Here is an 18,285-nt window from a genome sequence, read left to right on the forward strand (position 1 = left end):
TATTACCTGCCCCTCTTCAGTAGGAGGGTAGGAAGTCTCCCCCTTTCACACTATCTCAGGTATTTGTGAGGACATCATTGCTTCTAAGAACAAGTTATTCAGGTCTATCTTGCCTTCTCATCTCAAGATGTATCCTTCATGAGACTCCAATTAGCACTGATTCTTCCTGCTGAAGAATACACCACAAGGGGAGCGAAACGTGATCTCCAGGACTGCATGTTCTGGGAACTATCTCCTGTGACCTAAAGCGTCCCCCGCTAACCACACCGCTTAACAGACCAGGAAACCCTGCGACTTACTTGCTGGCTCTTTCCGCGTCCTCGTCATCATCTGCACACAGAGTGCCATCCAGGCTCTTGAGAGGCCTTCTCAGTCGCGCCTACAGAGAGGGAGCCACACACTGACTTTAAGCAGCTAAAATACATCTTTCATGAATTTTAAACAACAATTTGATCTGACAAGGAATACTCTTTAAAGAAATATGCATTCAGGGTTTTTGAGTATTACCCCGTAACTTGACACACTGGGCAGGAAGGAGGGGAGGATACAAGACAACATTTATCTCAGTGCTTACTCACACCTCAACCAATAAAAAGCAAATCACCAGGTTGAGTGTGTAAAGTCCCAGCTCATCAGTCCCTGATTCAGGGACCCTTGACTTACAATCACCTCACCAAGTACGTAGCCCCCAGTTTCAATAATAATCAATACTTGCAATCTTGTTTCTTTTATCCCCTACCCTCACTCTCCCTCATACCAAGTATTTTAAAGCAATACTTCTTGGTCCTTAAAGTGCATCTAAGTCTCCTGGAGATTGGTAAAGGTTCTGATTCCACAGTGGTCCTGACTCTTAATGAGGCTGGTGTTGCTGGATCCTGAGGTCACACACTGAGGAGCAAGGTTTTGAATCAAATCCTAGACAACCCATCATTTCACCTGTAAATACTTCACTATGTAGCTTTAACAGATAAAGATATTTTTTAACACAACCAAATATTATGACCATACATAACAAATTAATTATTCTATAATGTCTCATATTTCCTTATTGCCCCCAAAATATTTTAGTGGATTTGGACCAGAATCTCAACAAGGTTAGCACTGTATCTAGCTGATATGTCCCTCATCTCAGAGGAGGACCACTTCCACCCCTCTACCCTCCTTATGCCATCTGTGTCCTTTAACAGGTTATTTTACCCTTATTTCCAATAAACTGGCAATTATATCTGGAAGCTTGGTTAGCTTCAGTTTCTGGGTTTTTCCCTCTGTTTTGGTAAGAATTCCCACAGGTGTTGATGTGTGCTTCTTAGTGCATCACAGCAGGAGGCACCTAGGGTTCAGAGGTCTCATTCGGCTGATACTAAGACTGATGAATGGCTTCAGGTGTGGCTGGCTCATGCATCCATGACAAACTTCAGCCTCTCATTTGATGGCTTTAGCATCCTATCGTAACCACTGGCTAAAGCCATTATTTCAGCAGGTGCTTCAAAATTATGCTTTTCAAAAGCAGTTCATCTATATTTATTTGTTGGCATTCTATAAAGAACTGTCTTATTAACTATTTGGCTATCCTGAAATACAATGTGTGCAAGAAAAATAGGCTAATTCCTTGATTCTTTCCTTTTACTTAACAATTTTTAGCACAATGAGCTAATGTCCTAACAGGCTGTAAAGGTGAGGCATGAGGGGTCTTTAAAAATTATCATCATTTTGTATACATTTGACATGACTCACCCCATCACAGCTACTACTCTTCTTGAAATTCAATCTGTTTCATTTTTGAACTACACTGTGATTATGTTTTTTTAATAGTCCTTATCTTTTACAGATTTATGCTGAAATATCTGCAGGTTAAATGATGTGCTACTCAGTAGTTACTTCAAATTAATGCAGAGGTGGGGAGGGATCATGGGTAGGGCTGGCACAGAAATAAGACTGGCCATAAGCTGACAACTGTTGAAGCTGTATGAGAGGTCCCTGGGGATTCTTACAAGCATCTCTTTACTTTTGCATGTTTGAATCATGTTAGGTGTTCATTCCACAAGAAAAAAATTTTAGCTTTTGTTATGTGTTCCCAACAAAGTGGACCAAGATATCAGAGTAGGAAGATCCTGAATTCACCTCACCCCACGAACACGCCTCATTCCAGGAACACACCAAAACTACAACTACACAGAACAACCCATCTGAGAACGACCCGAAGACCAGCAGAACAGCTCCTCTACAACTAAGGATATAAAGGAAAACAATTCGAAACAGGAGAGGCACAGACCGTCGAGTCAGGACCCACACCCCCCACGCGGCGACCTGTAAGCAGGAAGAACATCACAAACCCAGAGGTCCTCCCTGAGGAGTGAGGGGTCAGAGCTCCACATGGGGGCACCCCAGCCCTGGGGACCTGCCCCAGGAAGATAAGCTGCCTCACGCCTGGCTTTGACACCTAGTGTGGCTTACGTCTGGGAGAGCCAGGGGGCTGTGGGAAACTGAGACCCTACTCTTGAACGGCTTGTGCACACACTCATTGGCTCAGAGTCCCAGTGCGGAGGCAGCAGCTGGAATAGCACCTGGCATACGTGAAGGAGATTCACTGACTAGCTTCAGGGCAAGTGCCAAAGGGGTAAGGGTTATTAGAACTTTCTTCAGGGGCCAAAGTGCTGGTGGGCGCCGATTTTTACATTATTCTCTCTACCTAGTAGCTGGCCCAGTGCTGGTAGGCACCATTTCTGACATTCTCCATCTATCCTGCAAGCACCATAGCCCTGCCCCAGAATTCTCCAGCCCCTTGCACCCTGCCCATCACCCCTCCTGTCCTGCCACACCTGGCAGGGGGCCTCACCAGGGTCCAGCATCCCCTAAAGAGGCTCCTGCCCTCACAGGCCAGCCCTGCCCACCAGCACACCTGCAACTGTGTGGCTGAGCCCTGCAGCCACGACACCAAGGGCCAGGGTGCCTGCAGCAGTTACTACCAGCAGGGCTAGGAACCAAGCTTGCCTACCAGTGCACCCAGGGCAGTTGTGACTGGGCTTTCGAGCCACTGGGCCTGAGGACAAGCCCCACCCTCCACTCTGTGTGCAGCAGCCTCGGCACCACCACAATAGGAGGGCACAGGTAGCCCACACAGGAGATACACCCAGAGCACCTGACTCTGGTGACCAGGAGGGAATGCTCTTCTTGGCCCCATGGGAAACCTTCTACATCAGCCACTCCTTCAAGATGGGGAGATGTAGCTGACCTACCCAACACAGAGAAATAAATGCAGAGAGTTACGCAAAGTAAGGAGGAGGAGGAATGTGTTCCAAAAGAAAGAATAAGTCAAAAACCTCAGAAAAAGAACTAAATGGAACAGAAATAAGTAATCTGATAAAGAGTTCAAACTAAAGGTCATAAATATGCTCAATGAACTCATGAGAAAAGAAACACAGTGAGAACTTCAATAAAGAATTACAAATTAGGACTTCCCTGGTGGTGCAGTGGTTAAGAATCTGCCTGCCAATGCAGGGGACAAGGGTTTGAGCCCTGCTCTGGGAAGATTCCACATGCCACAGAGCAACTAAGCCTGTGCACCACAACTATTGAGCCTGTGCTCTAGAGCCTGTGAGCCATAACTATTGAGCCCCTGTACCGCAACTATTGAAGCCCACACGCCCAGAGGCTGTGCTCCACAACAAGAGAAGCCACTACAATGAGGAGCCCGTGCACCACAATGAAGAGTAGCCCCAGTTCACAGCAACTAGAGAAAGCCCGTGTGCAGCAACGAAGACCCAATGCAGCCAATAAATTAAAAGAAAAAAGAAAAAAACTTACAAATTAAAAAAGAACCAAGCACACTGAGCTCACGCATGGCACCACCGGCCTCGGGGCAGTGTGCTGGTCAGCGGAGTAGGCGGCCATGGAGAGCCTCCGCGGCCTGCACCTGGTGGCTGGCCTGGGTCCAGACAATCAACATGGTGGAGGAGGAGGATGTGCGCTCACTCCCTCTTGCAAGAGCACTGGAATTACAACTAACTGCTGAACAACCATCAACAGAAAGACACTGGAACTCACCAAAAAAAAACCACCCCACATCCAGAGACAAAGGAGAAGCTGCAATGAGATGGTAGGAGGGGCGTAATCGTTTTAAAATCAAATCCCATAAATGCTGGGTGGGTGACTCACAAGCTGGAGAACAGTTATACTGCAGAAGTCCTGAGGGTTCTGAGTCCCACATCAGGCTTCCTAACCTGGTGGTCCAGCAACAGGAGGAGGAATCCCCGGAGAATCAGACTTTGAAAGCCAGCAGGATTTGATTGCAGGACCTCCACAGGACTGGGAAAAACAGAGACTCCACTCTTGGAGGGCACACAAAAAAGTGTGCTCACCAGGACCCAGGGGGAAGCAGCAGTGACCCCACAGGAGACTGAACCAGACCTACCTGCTGGTGTTGGAGGGTTGCCTGCAGCTGTGGCTCAACGAGGAGACAGGGGCACTGGCAGCAGGGGGTCTGAGAAGTGCTCATTGGCCTGAGCCCTCCCAGAATCCACCATTAGCTCCACCAAAGAGCCTGTAAGCTCCAGGGCTGGGTCGCCTCAGGCCAAATGACCACCAGGGTGGGAACACAGCCCCACCCATTGGCAGACAAGCAGATTAAAGTGTCCCTGAGCTCCACCCACCAAATCAGATTAAAGTTTTACTGAGCTTCACCCACCCAGCCCAACCCACTATCAGTCCCTCCCATCAGGAAGCACCCACAAGCATCCTAGACAGCTTCCTCCACAAGAGGGCAGACAGCAGAATCAAGCAGTATCAGCAGTATTTCATCTTGTGGAACTGAAAATCACAGCCACAGAAAGACAGAGAAAATGAAAAGGCAAAAGACTTTGTACCAGATGAAGGGACAAGATAAAACCCCAGAAAAACAACTAAATGAAGAGGAGATAGGCACCCTTCCAGAAAAAGAATTCAGAATAATGATGGTGAAGATGATCCAGGACTTTGAAAAAAGACTGGATGCAAAGATGGAAAAGTTTATCAAAGACCTTGAAGAATTAAAGAAAAACAGAGATATGAAACACAATAACTGAAATGAAAAATACACTAGAAGGAACCAATAGCAGATTAACTGAGGCAAAAGGACGAATAAGTAACCTGGAAGACAGAATGGTGATAATCACTGATGTGGAAAAGAATAAAGAAAAAAGAATGAAAAGAACTGAAGACACCCTAAGAGACCTCTGGGACAATGTTAAACATACCAACATTCGCATTATAGGGGTCCCAGAAGGAAAAGAGAGAGAGAAAGGACCTGAGAAAATACTGGAAGAGATTATAATTGAAAAATTCCCTAACATGGGAAAGGAAATAGCTACCCAAGTCCAGGAAGCGCAGAGAGTCCCAGGCAGGATAAACCCAAGGAGAAACAGGCCAAGACATATAGTAGTCAAATTGACAAAAACGAAAGACAGAGAAAAGTTATTAAAAGCAACAAGGGAAAAACGACAAATAACATACAAGGGAACTCCCATAAGGTTAACAGCTGATTTCTCAGCAGAAACTCTACAAGCCAGAAGGCAGTGGCATGATATATTTAAAGTGATGAAAGGGAAGAACCTACAATCAAGAATACTCTATCCAGCAAGGATCTCATTCGGATTCAAGGGAGAAATCAAAAGCTTTACAGACAAGCAAGAGCTAAAAGAATTCAGCACCACCAAACCAGCCTTGCAACAAATGCTAAAGGAACTTCTCTAAGCAGGAAACATAAGAGAAGAAAAGGACCTACAAAAACAAACCCAAAACAATTAAGAAAATGGTAATAGGAACATACATATCAGTAATCACCTTGAATGTAAATGGACTAAACGCACCAACCAAAAGACACAGACTGGCTGAATGGATACAAAAACAAGACCCATATATATGCTGTCTACAAGAGACCCACTTCAGACCTAGGGACACATACAGACTGAAAGTGAGGGGATGGAAAAAGATATTCCATGCAAATGGAAATCAAAAGAAAGCTGGAGTAGCGATACTCATACCAGATAAAATAGACTTTCAAACAAAAAATGTTACAAGAGACAAGAAAGGACACTACGTAAAGACTGAGGGATCAATTCAAGAAAAAGAGGTAACAATTATAAATATGTATGCACCCAACATAGGAGCACCTCAATACATAAGGCAAATGCTAACAACTATGAAAGAGGAAATCGACAGTAACACAATCATAGTGGGGGACTTTAACACCCCACTTACACCAATGGACAGATCAGACACACAAAATTAATAAGGAAACACAAGCTTTAAATGACACAATAAATCAACTGGATTTAATAGATATCTATAGGACATTACATCCCAAAACAGCAGATTACACATTCTTCTCAAGTGCACATGGGACATTCTCCAGGATAGATCACATTTAGGGTCATAAATCAAGTCTTGGTAAATTCAACAAAATTGAAATTGTATCAAGCATCTTTTCTGACCACAATGCTATGAGATTAGACATCAATTACTGTAAAAAAACAAAAAAGCACATACACATGGAGGCTAAACAATACACTACTAAATAACCAAGAGATCACTGAAGAAATCAAAGAGGAAATCAAAAAATACCTAGAGACAAATGACCATGAAAACACAACGATCCAAAACCTATGGGATGCAGCAAAGGCAGTTCTAACAGGGAAGTTTATAGCGATACAATCCTACCTCAAGAAACAAGAAAAATCCCAAATAAACAATCTAACCTTACACCTAAAGAAACCAGAGAAAGAAGGGCGAACAAAACCCAAAGTCAGTAGATACAATGAGACATTTGTAGAGACATGGACGGACATAGAGACTGTCATACAGAGTGAAATGAGTCAGAAAGAGAAAAACAAATATCATATATTAACACATATGTGGACTATAGAAAAATGGTACAAATCAACAAGGCAGAAACAGACACAGATGCAGAGAACAAACATATGGACACCAAGTGGGGAAAGTGTGGAGGGTTGTGGGGGAATGAATTGGGAGACTGGGATACCAAACTGCACACTCTAAATAGATGCTGTTTATTGTCTGTTAACTGTATCTCAAGAAAACTTCTTTAAAAAAAAAAAAAACCAAGCAGAGCTGAAGAATACAATAAATGAAATAAAAGATTACAATACATGGAATCAACAGCAGATTAGATGAAGCAGAAAAATGGATCAGTGATCTGGAAGACAGGGCAGTGGACACCACCCAAAAGGAATAGCAAAAAGAAGCATGAATCTTAAAAAAAGATAGTTTAAGGGATCTCAGGGACAAATCAAGCATACTAATATTCACATTATAGGAGTCCTAGAAGGAGAAGCAGTAGAGAAGGGGACAGAAAACTTACCTGAAGAAATAATGGCTGAAAGCTTTCCTAACCAGGTGATGGAAATAGACATCCAAGTCCAGGAAACAGAGTCCCAAATAAGATGAGCCCAAAGAGACCCAAATCAAAACACAGTATAATTAAAATGACAGAAGTTAGGGAGAGAATCTTAAAGCCAGCAAGAGAGAAAAAACTAGTTACATACAAGGAAATCTCCATAATACTATAAGCTGATTTCACAGCAGAAAATTTACAGGCCTAAAGGAACTGGTATGATATATTCAAAGTGCTGAAAGGAGGCAAAAAAAAACCAACTTAAAAACCAAGAATACTCTACCTGGTAAGGTTATCATTCATAATTAAAGTTGGCTTAAAGTTTCCCAGACTAACAGAAGCTAAAGAAATTCATCACCAGTAAACTAACCATACAAAAAATGTTAAAGGCACTTCTTTAGGCAGAAAATGTCAAAACTAGAAATAAGGAAATATATGGGGGAAAATACCTCATATGGTAAATATAGTGACTGGGTCAACCACTTCTACAAAGCAAATATGAAGGTTAAAAGACAAAAGTAGTAAAATCAATTGTAACTATAATAAGTAGTTGAGATACACAAAATAAAAAGATGTAAAACTGGATGTCAAAAAGACGTGTTGGGAGATAAAAATATAGTGTTTTAAGAATGTTTGAACTTAAGTAACCATCAACTTAAAACAGACTGCTATATACACAGGTTGTTATACATGAACGTCATGGTAACCAGAAGCCAAAAACCTATAATAGATACACAAAAAAGAGAAAAAGACCCAAAATTAACACTAAAGAAAATCATCAAACCACAGAGAAGAGACCAAGGAAAAGAGGAGAACTACCAAACAACCACAAAACAATTAACAAAATGGCAATAAGTAATACCTATCAATAATCACTTTAAACATAATGGCCTAAATGCTCTAATCAAAAGACAGAGTGGCTGAACTGATGAAAAAGCAAGACCCATGGATAAGCAGCCTACAAGAGATTCACTCAAATATGAAAACACACACAGACGAAAACTGAAGGAAAGGAAAAAAGATATTCCATGCAAGTGGAAACAAAAACAAACCTGGGAGTTCATCCAGCTCAACATCAAAAAAAACAAACAACCCTTTCAAAAAATGGGCAGAAGACCTAAACAGGCATTTCTCCAAAGAATACATACATATGGCCAAGAGGCACATGAAAAGCTGCTCAACATCACCAATTATTAGAGAAATGCAAATCAAAACTACAGTGAGGTATCACCTCACACCGGTTGGGCATCATCAGAAAATCTACAAACAGTAAATGTGGTGAGGGTGTGGAGAAAAGGGAATGCTCTTACACTGTTGGTGGGAATGTAAATTGACACAGCCACTATGGAGAACGGTATGGAGGTTCCCTGCAAACCTGAAAATAGAGTTACCTTATGACCCAGCAATCCCACTACTGGGCATATACCCAGAGAACACCATAATTCAAAAAGACACAAGCACTCCAGTGTTCACTGCAGCACTATTTACAATAGCCAGGACATGGAAGCAACCTAAATGTCCATCAACAGATGAATGGATAAAAAAGATGTGGTACATATATACAATGGAATATTAGTTGTAAAAAGCAATGAAACTGGGACATTTGTAGGGACATGGATGGACCTAGAGACTGTCATACAGAGTGAACTGTGTCAGAAAGAAAAATATATATTAACATATATGCAGAATATAGAAAAATGGTACAAATCAACCAGTTTGCAAGGCAGAAATAGAGACAGAGATGTAGAGAATAAACATATGGACACCAAGTGGGGAGGGTTGGGAGGGAATTGGGAGATTGGGATTGCCATATATACATCACTAATAAGAAAAAAAAATACCAAATTGTACTCTCTAAAAAAAAAAAAGAAAGAAACCTGGGGTAACAACACTCATATCACACAAAATAGACTTTAAACAAAGACTGGAAGAAAAGAAAGCACATTACATAATGATAAAGGGGTCAATCCAAGGAGATAATATAACATTTGTAAATATCTATGCACCCAGGCTCCCTGAATTCAGATTGTACTACAAAGCTACAGTAACCAAAACAGTCTGGTACTGACGCAAAACCAGAAGTATAGATCAATGGAACAGGATAGAAGAAAGTCCAGAGATAAACTCATGCACCTATATAGTCACCTAATCTATGACAAAGGAGGCAAGAACATACAATGGAGCAAAGACAGCCTGTTCAATAAGTGGTGCTGGGGAAACTGGACAGTTACAAGTAAAAGAATGAGATTAGAATGCTCCCTAACACCATACACAAAAATAAACTCAAAATGGATTAAGACCTAAATGTAAGGCCAGACACTATAAAACTCTTAGAGGAAAACACAGGCAGAACAGTCTCTGACATAAATTGCAGCAAGATCTTTTCTGATCCACCTGCTAGAGTAATGAAAATAAAAACAAAAATAAACAAATAGGACCTAATTAAGCTTAAAAGTTTTTGTACAGTAAAGGAAACCATGAAAAAAATGGGAGAAAATATTTGCAAACAAAGCAACCAACAAAGTATTAACCTCAAAAATATACAAACAGCTCATGCAGCTCAGTAGAAAAAAAAAAATCAAAAAATGGGTGGAAGATCTAAATAGACGTTTCCCCAAAGAAGACATACAGATGACCAAAAAGCACACGAAAAGATGCTCAACATCACATTTCTAATTATTAGAGAAGTGCAAATCGAATACAATGAGGTATCACCTCACAATGGTCAGAATGGCCATCATCAAGAAATCTACAAACAACAAATGCTGGAGAGGGTCTGGAGAAAAGGGAACCTTCCTGCACTGTTGGTGGGAATGTAAATTGGTGCAGCTACTATGGAGAATGGGATGGAGGTTCCTAAAAAAACTAAAAATAGAGTTACCATATGATCCAGCAATCCCACTCCTGTGCATATATCCAGAGAAAACCATAAGTTGAAAAGATGCAGGCACCCCAATGTTCACTGCAGCACTATTTACAATAGCCAAGACATGGAAGCAACCTAAATGCCCACTGACAGAGAAATGGATAAAGATGTGATACATATATACAATGGAATATTACTCAGCCATAAAAAGAACAAAATAATACCATTTGCAGCAACATGGATGAACCTAGAGATTGTCACACTGAGTGAAGTAAGTCAGACAAAGACAAACATCATATGATATTGCTTATATGTGGAATGTAAAAAATTGGTACAAATGGGCTTATTTACAAAACAGAAATAAGAGTCACAGATGTAGAAAACAAACTTATGGTTACCAGTGGGGAAAGATGGGGGAGAGATAAATTGGGAGATTGGGATTGAGATATATACACTACTACATACAAAACAAATAACTAATAAGGACCTACTTTATAACACAGGGAACTCTGCTCAATACTCTGTAATGGCCTGTATGTGAAAAGAATCTAAAAAAGAGTGGATGTATGTAAATCTATTATATATGATTCACTTTGCTGTACAGCAGAAACTAACACAACATTGTAAAACAGCTATACTCTCATAAAAATGTTTTTAGAAAAGTAAACAAATACCATGACAGTAGAAAAAAAAATTATTCACCCAACATAGGAGCAACTAAATATATAAAGCAAATATTAGCAGACATAAAGGAGAAACTGACAGTAATACAATAATAGTAGGAGACTTTTAATACCTCACTTACATCAATGGACAGAACATCCAGAGAGAAAATAAACATTGGCCATAAACAACACATTAGACCAGATGGATACACACACAGAGAGAACATTACACCCCAAAACAGAGTACATATTCAGGTACACATGGAACATTCTCTGGGATAGATCACATGTTGGGCCACAAAAAAAGTCTCAATAAATTCAAAAGGATTGAAATCATATCAAGCATCCTTTCTGAACACAACAGTACAAAACTAGAAATCAATTACAAGGGGAAAACTGGAAGAAACAATACTCATGAAGACTAAACATGATGCTACTGAACGACCAATGGATCAATGAAGAACTCAAAGAGAAAATTAAAAACTACCTTGAAATAAATGAAAATGAAAAAACATTGTTCCAAAATTAATGGGATGCAAGAAAAGCAGTTCTAAGAGGAAAGTTCATAGCAACACAGGCCTACCTCAAGAAAAAATACTTATATAAACAATCTAAGTTTACACCTAAAGGAGCTAGAAAAAAGAAAAATAAATAAAGCCCAAAGTTATTTGAAGGAAGAAAATAATAAAGATCAGAGTAGAAATAAGTAAGACAGAGACTGTAAAAACAACAGAAAAGACCAATGAAACTAAGAGCTGGTTCTTTGAAAAGCTAAATAAAATTGATAAACCTTTAGCCAAACTCATCAAAGAAAAAAGAGAGAGGGCCCAAATCAATAAAATCAGAAATGAAAGAGAAGTTACAACCAATATGAAGAATCATAAGAGACTACTACAACCTCTTATATGCCAATAAATCGGACAACCTGGAATAAATAAATGAAATCCTAGATACATACCATCTTCCAAGACTAAATGAGGAAGAAACAGAAAATCTAAACAGACTAATTACTGTAATGAAATTGCATCAGTAACCAAAAAACTCCCAACAAACAAAATTCCAGGAGCAGAAAGCTTCATAGGTGAATTCTACCAAACATTTAAAGAAGAGTTAACACCTATCCTTCTTAAACTATTCCAAAAAACTTGCAGAGGTGGGAATGCTTCCAAACTTATTCTAAAAGGCCAGCATTACCCTGATATTAAAACCAGACAAAGATATTACAAAAAAAAGAAAATTACAGGCTAATATTCCTGATGAACATAGATGCAAAAAATCCTCAACAAAATACTAGCAAACCAAACCCAACAATACATTAAAAGGATCATACACCATGGTCAAGTGGGGTTTCTTCTAGGGATGCAAGGGTGGGTCAATATCCACAAATAAATCAAAGTGCTCGTGATGACAGAAAGAAAAGAATGAGCAGAGAAATATGTTCTTGTAAGACCCACTGGGAATGTGTAGTAAGTTTCTCCATAATTTTGGTAATTAGCAATGTATTTGGGACCTATAACTGTAATATCAGTTTACAACTATAAGCTTAAGGTATGTGAGTTACATACAAATTTGGGAAATGGCCTAGAATTCTACAAAATTACCACTTACAACATTATTTCTGTGGGAAAATATATTTTACCCACTCCCTCCAGAACTCACAAAATATAATGCAATCCTCTGATTCTAAAGGCAAGTCCTTATTATTACACTCACCTCTGTGTACGCTTACCATTTTGCCAACTATGGGTCTTACATTTAATTTTTTTATTAAACACAAAACAAAAACCAAATGAACAACTGCTATGAGGGAGCTGGGATTTTATGCTGCTATTTAACAAATCATCATTAACTATTTAAGAACTAATACAAGAAGATAGTAAATAACTTAATATTTATGTTCATAGCATACTTTGCAAAGTACTTTCACATACACACTGGGCTAGGTTCTGGGAATACAGAGCTGAGTCAGGTTGAGTCTCTGCCTTTAAGCAGCTCAGAGTCTAGTGAACCTCACAATAAATCTGGAGGAACAACAGGGAGGCCCCATAACTGCCCAAGGTCACACACCTTATCAAGAATACCAACCAGAAAGTGGAGCCTGGTGTGTTTCCAGCCCCTTGTTCATTTTCTTCCACAAGTTACTTTCATATTCTCCAATCTGCCTGCATATACCATAGATTCTAAATTATTTTTATTAATTGCATATATTTTTCTTAAATGAAGCTCCTGCTTTTCCACAGTCTAAGTCATTTAAGTCATAAGAGCTTCACAAGTACCTTTGCATTTAGTTTTACATTTTCTAGCTAGGCCAGGGTTCTATCAATTTCTACACAGGGGTGTTAAACAGTGTAACTTACGGTGAGTTTTCAAAACAGGATAAGACTCACAGAAGTAAAACTGATTAACCTAATGTTTTGCTTTCTATGGGTGTTACACTTTGACTAACTGAAATACACTTCTAATTAAGTTATTGAATATGTATATTCAATAATTCAATTTACTAGGAACTGTGATCTCCATATACAGTATGAAGTAACAGTGTCCCAGCACATGGTGAATGTGGCAACTGCTTGATGACTTCATATTCCATAATTGTTAAGGTCACAAAAAAAGAAAAAAGTAGAAAAATAATTACAATTTGATGAACATTCAAGATAGGGGAAAATGGCAGTGTATTTAACAAAAGCATCATCAGCTCCTGAGCTCATATGAATGCAGATTTTCTCTACGTTACTGTTTCTGATGGGTTTGGACTCGGGTACAGTGCTTTCAGGGCAAATAAAAAACTGTTTCCACCACACCCAGAACACATGACATAGGCAAAAAGCCCTGGCCATAATTTTATTAATAGAAGTATTTTATGGGTAACTGGCAACAAGTAAGCTTAGACGGTGGAAAATATCCCGTGTACTCTTCCAGGTGTGTGATACACAACCAACACCACGGCATCTTAATCTGGATTCGTAAATTACAGATACATCCTTACTGAAGACCTGCACACTAAACTACACAGAAACTACGACTATGAAACAGACAAATAATCTCAACACACACAGAAATAAAAAAAATACATATTTTAATACAACTGACTATAGCTTTTGAAAAGCTGCGCATATCATTATTTTTCTAACTATAAAGTTAGATAGGCTCCACAGGAAGATGGCAGAGGAGACCATCTTCTGGAGTGGAGACCACCTTCCTCCCCACAAATACATCAGCAACACATCTACATGTGGAACAGCCCCTACAGAATACCTACTGAATGCTGCAGGGGACCTCAGACTTCCAAAAAGAAAATCCCCACATAACTGGGTAGAGCAAAAGAAAAAAAGGGAAAAAAAGAGACAAAGGAATCAGGATGGGACCTGCCCCTCTGGGAGGGAGCTGTGAAGGGGAAAACGTTTCCACACACTAGGAAGCCCCTTCACTGGAGGGGACAGGGGGCGCTTTGGAGCCCCTGGAGGAGAGGGCAGCAACAGGTGTGTGGAGGGCAGAGCAGAGAGATCCCCACACAGAGGATCCGTGCTGACCAGCACTTCCCAGCCCAAGACGCTCGCCCACTGGGGTGGGATGGGGCGGGTGCTGGGGCTTGGGCTTCGGAGGACAGACCCCAGGGTGGGGACTGGGGTTGGGTGTGTGAGAGCAGCCTGGGGAGGCTAGTGCGACACAGGTAGCTGGGACAGAGTACGGGAAAACACCCAGGCCTGGCGGAGAGGTAAGAGACCTTTGTTTCGGGGTGCTTGAGAGGCAGCCCGCCTTCCTGCTCCGCGCGCTCACAGACAGCAGGGCAACGCCTACGTGAGTGCGAGCCATGGCTGTTATCTTGGAACCCAGAGGCTGCCACCGCGGCCACCAAGGGTCCTGTGTGCAAGGCAGGTCACTGTCCACACCCTCCCGGCAGCCTGTGCATCCCGCCACAGCCAAGGGTCCCGTGCTCCGATCCAGGGCCAGCTTCCCTGGGAGAACACACGGCACGCCTCGGGCTCTTGCACATTTATGCCAGACTCAACCACTGCAGGCGTACTCTGCACATTTCAATTCTGACAGCCACATCCCTCCCTTCCCCTGGCCTGAGTGAGCACGAGCCCTAATCAGCTGCTGCTTTCACCCCGCTTGCCTGGGAGGGGAACACACGCCTGAGGATGGCGCACACGCGGAGGTGGTACCAACCCAGAGCTGAACCCCAGGGGCTGTGCGGCTAAAGAAGAAAAAAGGGAAACGTCTCCTTGCAGCCGCAGGAGCATCCTGAACAGGCAACAAGTGTTCCTGCTAGTGAGGTTGTGGACTTTGGAGGCAACGGTGGGCCTTGAGGGCAAGTGCATGAGGGAGTCAGGCCAGATCAGCCTGAGCTGGCCCCACAGTGCCCACAGCAGGTCCAGAGGCCTACCACGAAGTCTTAGAGGACTTCCTGGGTGGGCGGGACTGGCTGTGGCTCACTGTGGGGGCAAGGACTCTGACGGCCAAACCACAAGAAAATATTACCCTTTTTATTGTTGTCGTTGATTTGTTCGTATGTTTGGTGCTTTTCGATTTGTTCTGTTGTTCTTTTTCTATTATTCTTTTAACTTAAATTTTTTAATATACTCTTTCGTTTCCCTTTTTGTGCTTTAATTTTAATATATTTTTTATTTTACATATTTTTTTCCTATTTCTTTTGTTTTGGGGTTTGTTTATTGGGTTGGTTGCTCTCTTCTGCTCGTTTTCACTTTTTTCTTTTTGTGAGTATGTGGGTGTATGTTTCTTTCTGTGATTTTGACTGTTTCGTTTTGCTTTTACCATTTGTCTTGGGGTGTTGTCTCTTTGGGCTTTTTTTTTTTTTTTTCTATTCCTGTTTCTTTCACACCAGATGGCTTGCAGGGTTTTGGTGCTCTGGCCAGGGGACGGGCCTCAGCCTCCAAAGTGGGAGAACCAAGTCCAGGATGTTGGACCACCAGGGAACTCCGAGCCCCACGGAGTATTAATTGGTGAGAGCTCTCCCAGAGGTCTCTGTCTAAACACTAAGATCCGGCTCCACCCAAGGGCCAGAAAGCTTCAGTCCTGGATGCCTCATGTCAAATAACTAAAAGACAGGAACACAACCCACCCATCAGCAGACAGGCTGCCTAAAGTCATACTAAGCTCACAGACACCCCAAAACACACCCCTGGACATGGCCCTGCCCATCAGAGGGGCAAGATCCAGCCCCACCAACCAGAACACAGGCACCCAGTCACCCCCACCGAGAAGCCTATAGAGCCACTGACCAACCTCACCCACTGGGAACTGACAACAGAAGTAAGAGGAACTATGACCCTGTAGCCTGCAGACAGGAGACCCCAAACACAATACGTTAAACAAAATGAGAAGACAGAGAAATATGCAGCAGATTAGGCAGCAAGGTAAAAACCCACAAGACCAAACAAATGAAGAGGAGATAGGCAGTCTACCTGAAAAAGAATTCACAGTAATGACAGTAAAGATGATCCAAAATCTCAGAAACAGAATGGAGAAAATACAAGAAACATTTAACAAGGATCTAGAAGAACTAAAGAGCAAACAAACGGTGCTGAACAACACTATAAATGAAATTAAAAATACTCTAGAAGGAATCAATAGCAGAATAACTGAGGCAGGAGAACGGATAAGTGAGCTGGAAGATAGAATGATGGAAATAACTGCCATAGAGCAGACTAAACAAAAAAGAATGAAAAGAATAAAGGACAGTCTCAGAGACCTCCAAGACAACATTAAATGCACCAACATTCGAGTTATAGGGGTCCCAGAAGAAGAAGAAAAAAATAAAGGGTCTGAGAAAATATTTGAGAAGATTATAGTCAAAAGCTTCCCTAACATGGGAAAGGAAATAGCAAATCAATTCCAGGAAGTGCAGAGAATCCCATACAGGATAAATCCAAGGAGAAACATGCCAAGACACATATTAATCAAACTATGGAAAATTAAATACAAGGAAAAAATATTAAAAGCAGCAAGGGAAAGCAACAAATAACATACAAGGGAATCCCCATAAGGTTAACAGCTGATTTTTCAGCAGAAACTCTGCAGGCCAGAAGGGAGTGGCAGGATATATTTAAAATGATAAGGGGAAAAACCTACAACCAAGATTACTCTACCCAGAAAGGATCTCATTAAGATTCGACAGAGAAATCAAAAGCTTTACAGACAGGCAAAAGTTAAGAGAATTCAGCACCACCAAACCAGCCCTACAACAAATGCGAAAGGAACTTCTCTAAGTGGGAAACACAAGAGAAGAAAAGGACCTACAAAAACAAAACAGTTAAGAAAATGGTAATAGAGAAACGTACACATCAATAATTACCTTAAATGTGAATGGATTAAATGCTCCAACCAAAAGACACAGACTGCCTGAATGGATCCAAAACAAGACCCTTATATATGCTGTCTAAAAGAGACCCACTTCAGACCTAGGGACACATACAGACTGAAAGTGAGGGGATGGAAAAAGATATTCCATGCAAATGGAAATCAAAAAAAAAGCTGGAGTAGCAATACTCATACCAGACAAAACAGACTTTAAAATAAAGACTGTTACAAGAGACAAAGAAGGACACTACATAATACTCAAAGAATCAATCCAAGAAGATATAACAATTGTAAATATGCACCCAACATAGGAGCAACTCGGTACACAAGGCAAATGCTAACAGCCGTAAAAGGGGAAATCAATGGTAAACCAATAATAGTAGGAGACTTTAACACTCCACTTACACCAATGGACAGATCATCCAAACAGAACATAAACAAAGACACACAGGCTGTAAATGACACATTAGACCATCTGGACTTAATCGATATTTATAGGACATTCCATTCAAAAACAACAGAATACACTTTCTTCTCACGTGCACAGAGAACATTCTCCAGGGCAGATCACATCTTGGGTCACAAATCAAGCCTTGGTTAACTTAAGAAAAGTGAAATTGTATCGAGCATCTTTTCCAACCACAACACTCTGACTAGATATCACTTAAAGGGGAAAAAAACTGTAAAAAACACAAACACATGGAGGCTAAACAACACACTAATAAATAACCAATGGGTCACTGAAGAAATCAAAGAGGAAATCAAAAAATACCTAGAGACAAACAACAATGAAAACATGATGACCCAAAACCTATGGGATGCAGCAAAAGCAGTTCTAAGAGGGAAGTTTATAGCAATATAATCCTACCTCAGGAAACCAGAAATACCTCAAATAAACAACCTAATCTTACACCTAAAGCAACTGGAGAAAGAACAAAAAAAACCCAAAGGTGGCAGAAAGAAAGAAATCACAAAGATCAGATCAGAAATAAATGAAATAGAAATGAAACAATAGCAAAGATCAATAAAACTAAAAGCTGGATATT

General features: G+C 41.0%; 1 protein-coding gene across 7 annotated transcripts in view; it reads right to left on the bottom strand.

The window, feature by feature from the left end:
• Positions 1–18,285, bottom strand: part of DENND1B (DENN domain containing 1B) — a 260,389-nt gene that overhangs the window by 10,161 nt on the left and 231,943 nt on the right. For all 7 annotated transcript variants that reach the window (XM_057726003.1, XM_057726001.1, XM_057726007.1 and 4 more), the window contains one exon: positions 300–379. In XM_057726003.1, coding sequence (XP_057581986.1) covers positions 300–379 — 80 coding nt within the window. The remainder of the gene's footprint in view (positions 1–299; positions 380–18,285) is intronic.

The sequence above is a fragment of the Hippopotamus amphibius genome, chromosome 3 (genome assembly GCF_030028045.1).
Source record: "Hippopotamus amphibius kiboko isolate mHipAmp2 chromosome 3, mHipAmp2.hap2, whole genome shotgun sequence".
Lineage (NCBI taxonomy): Eukaryota > Metazoa > Chordata > Mammalia > Artiodactyla > Hippopotamidae > Hippopotamus > Hippopotamus amphibius.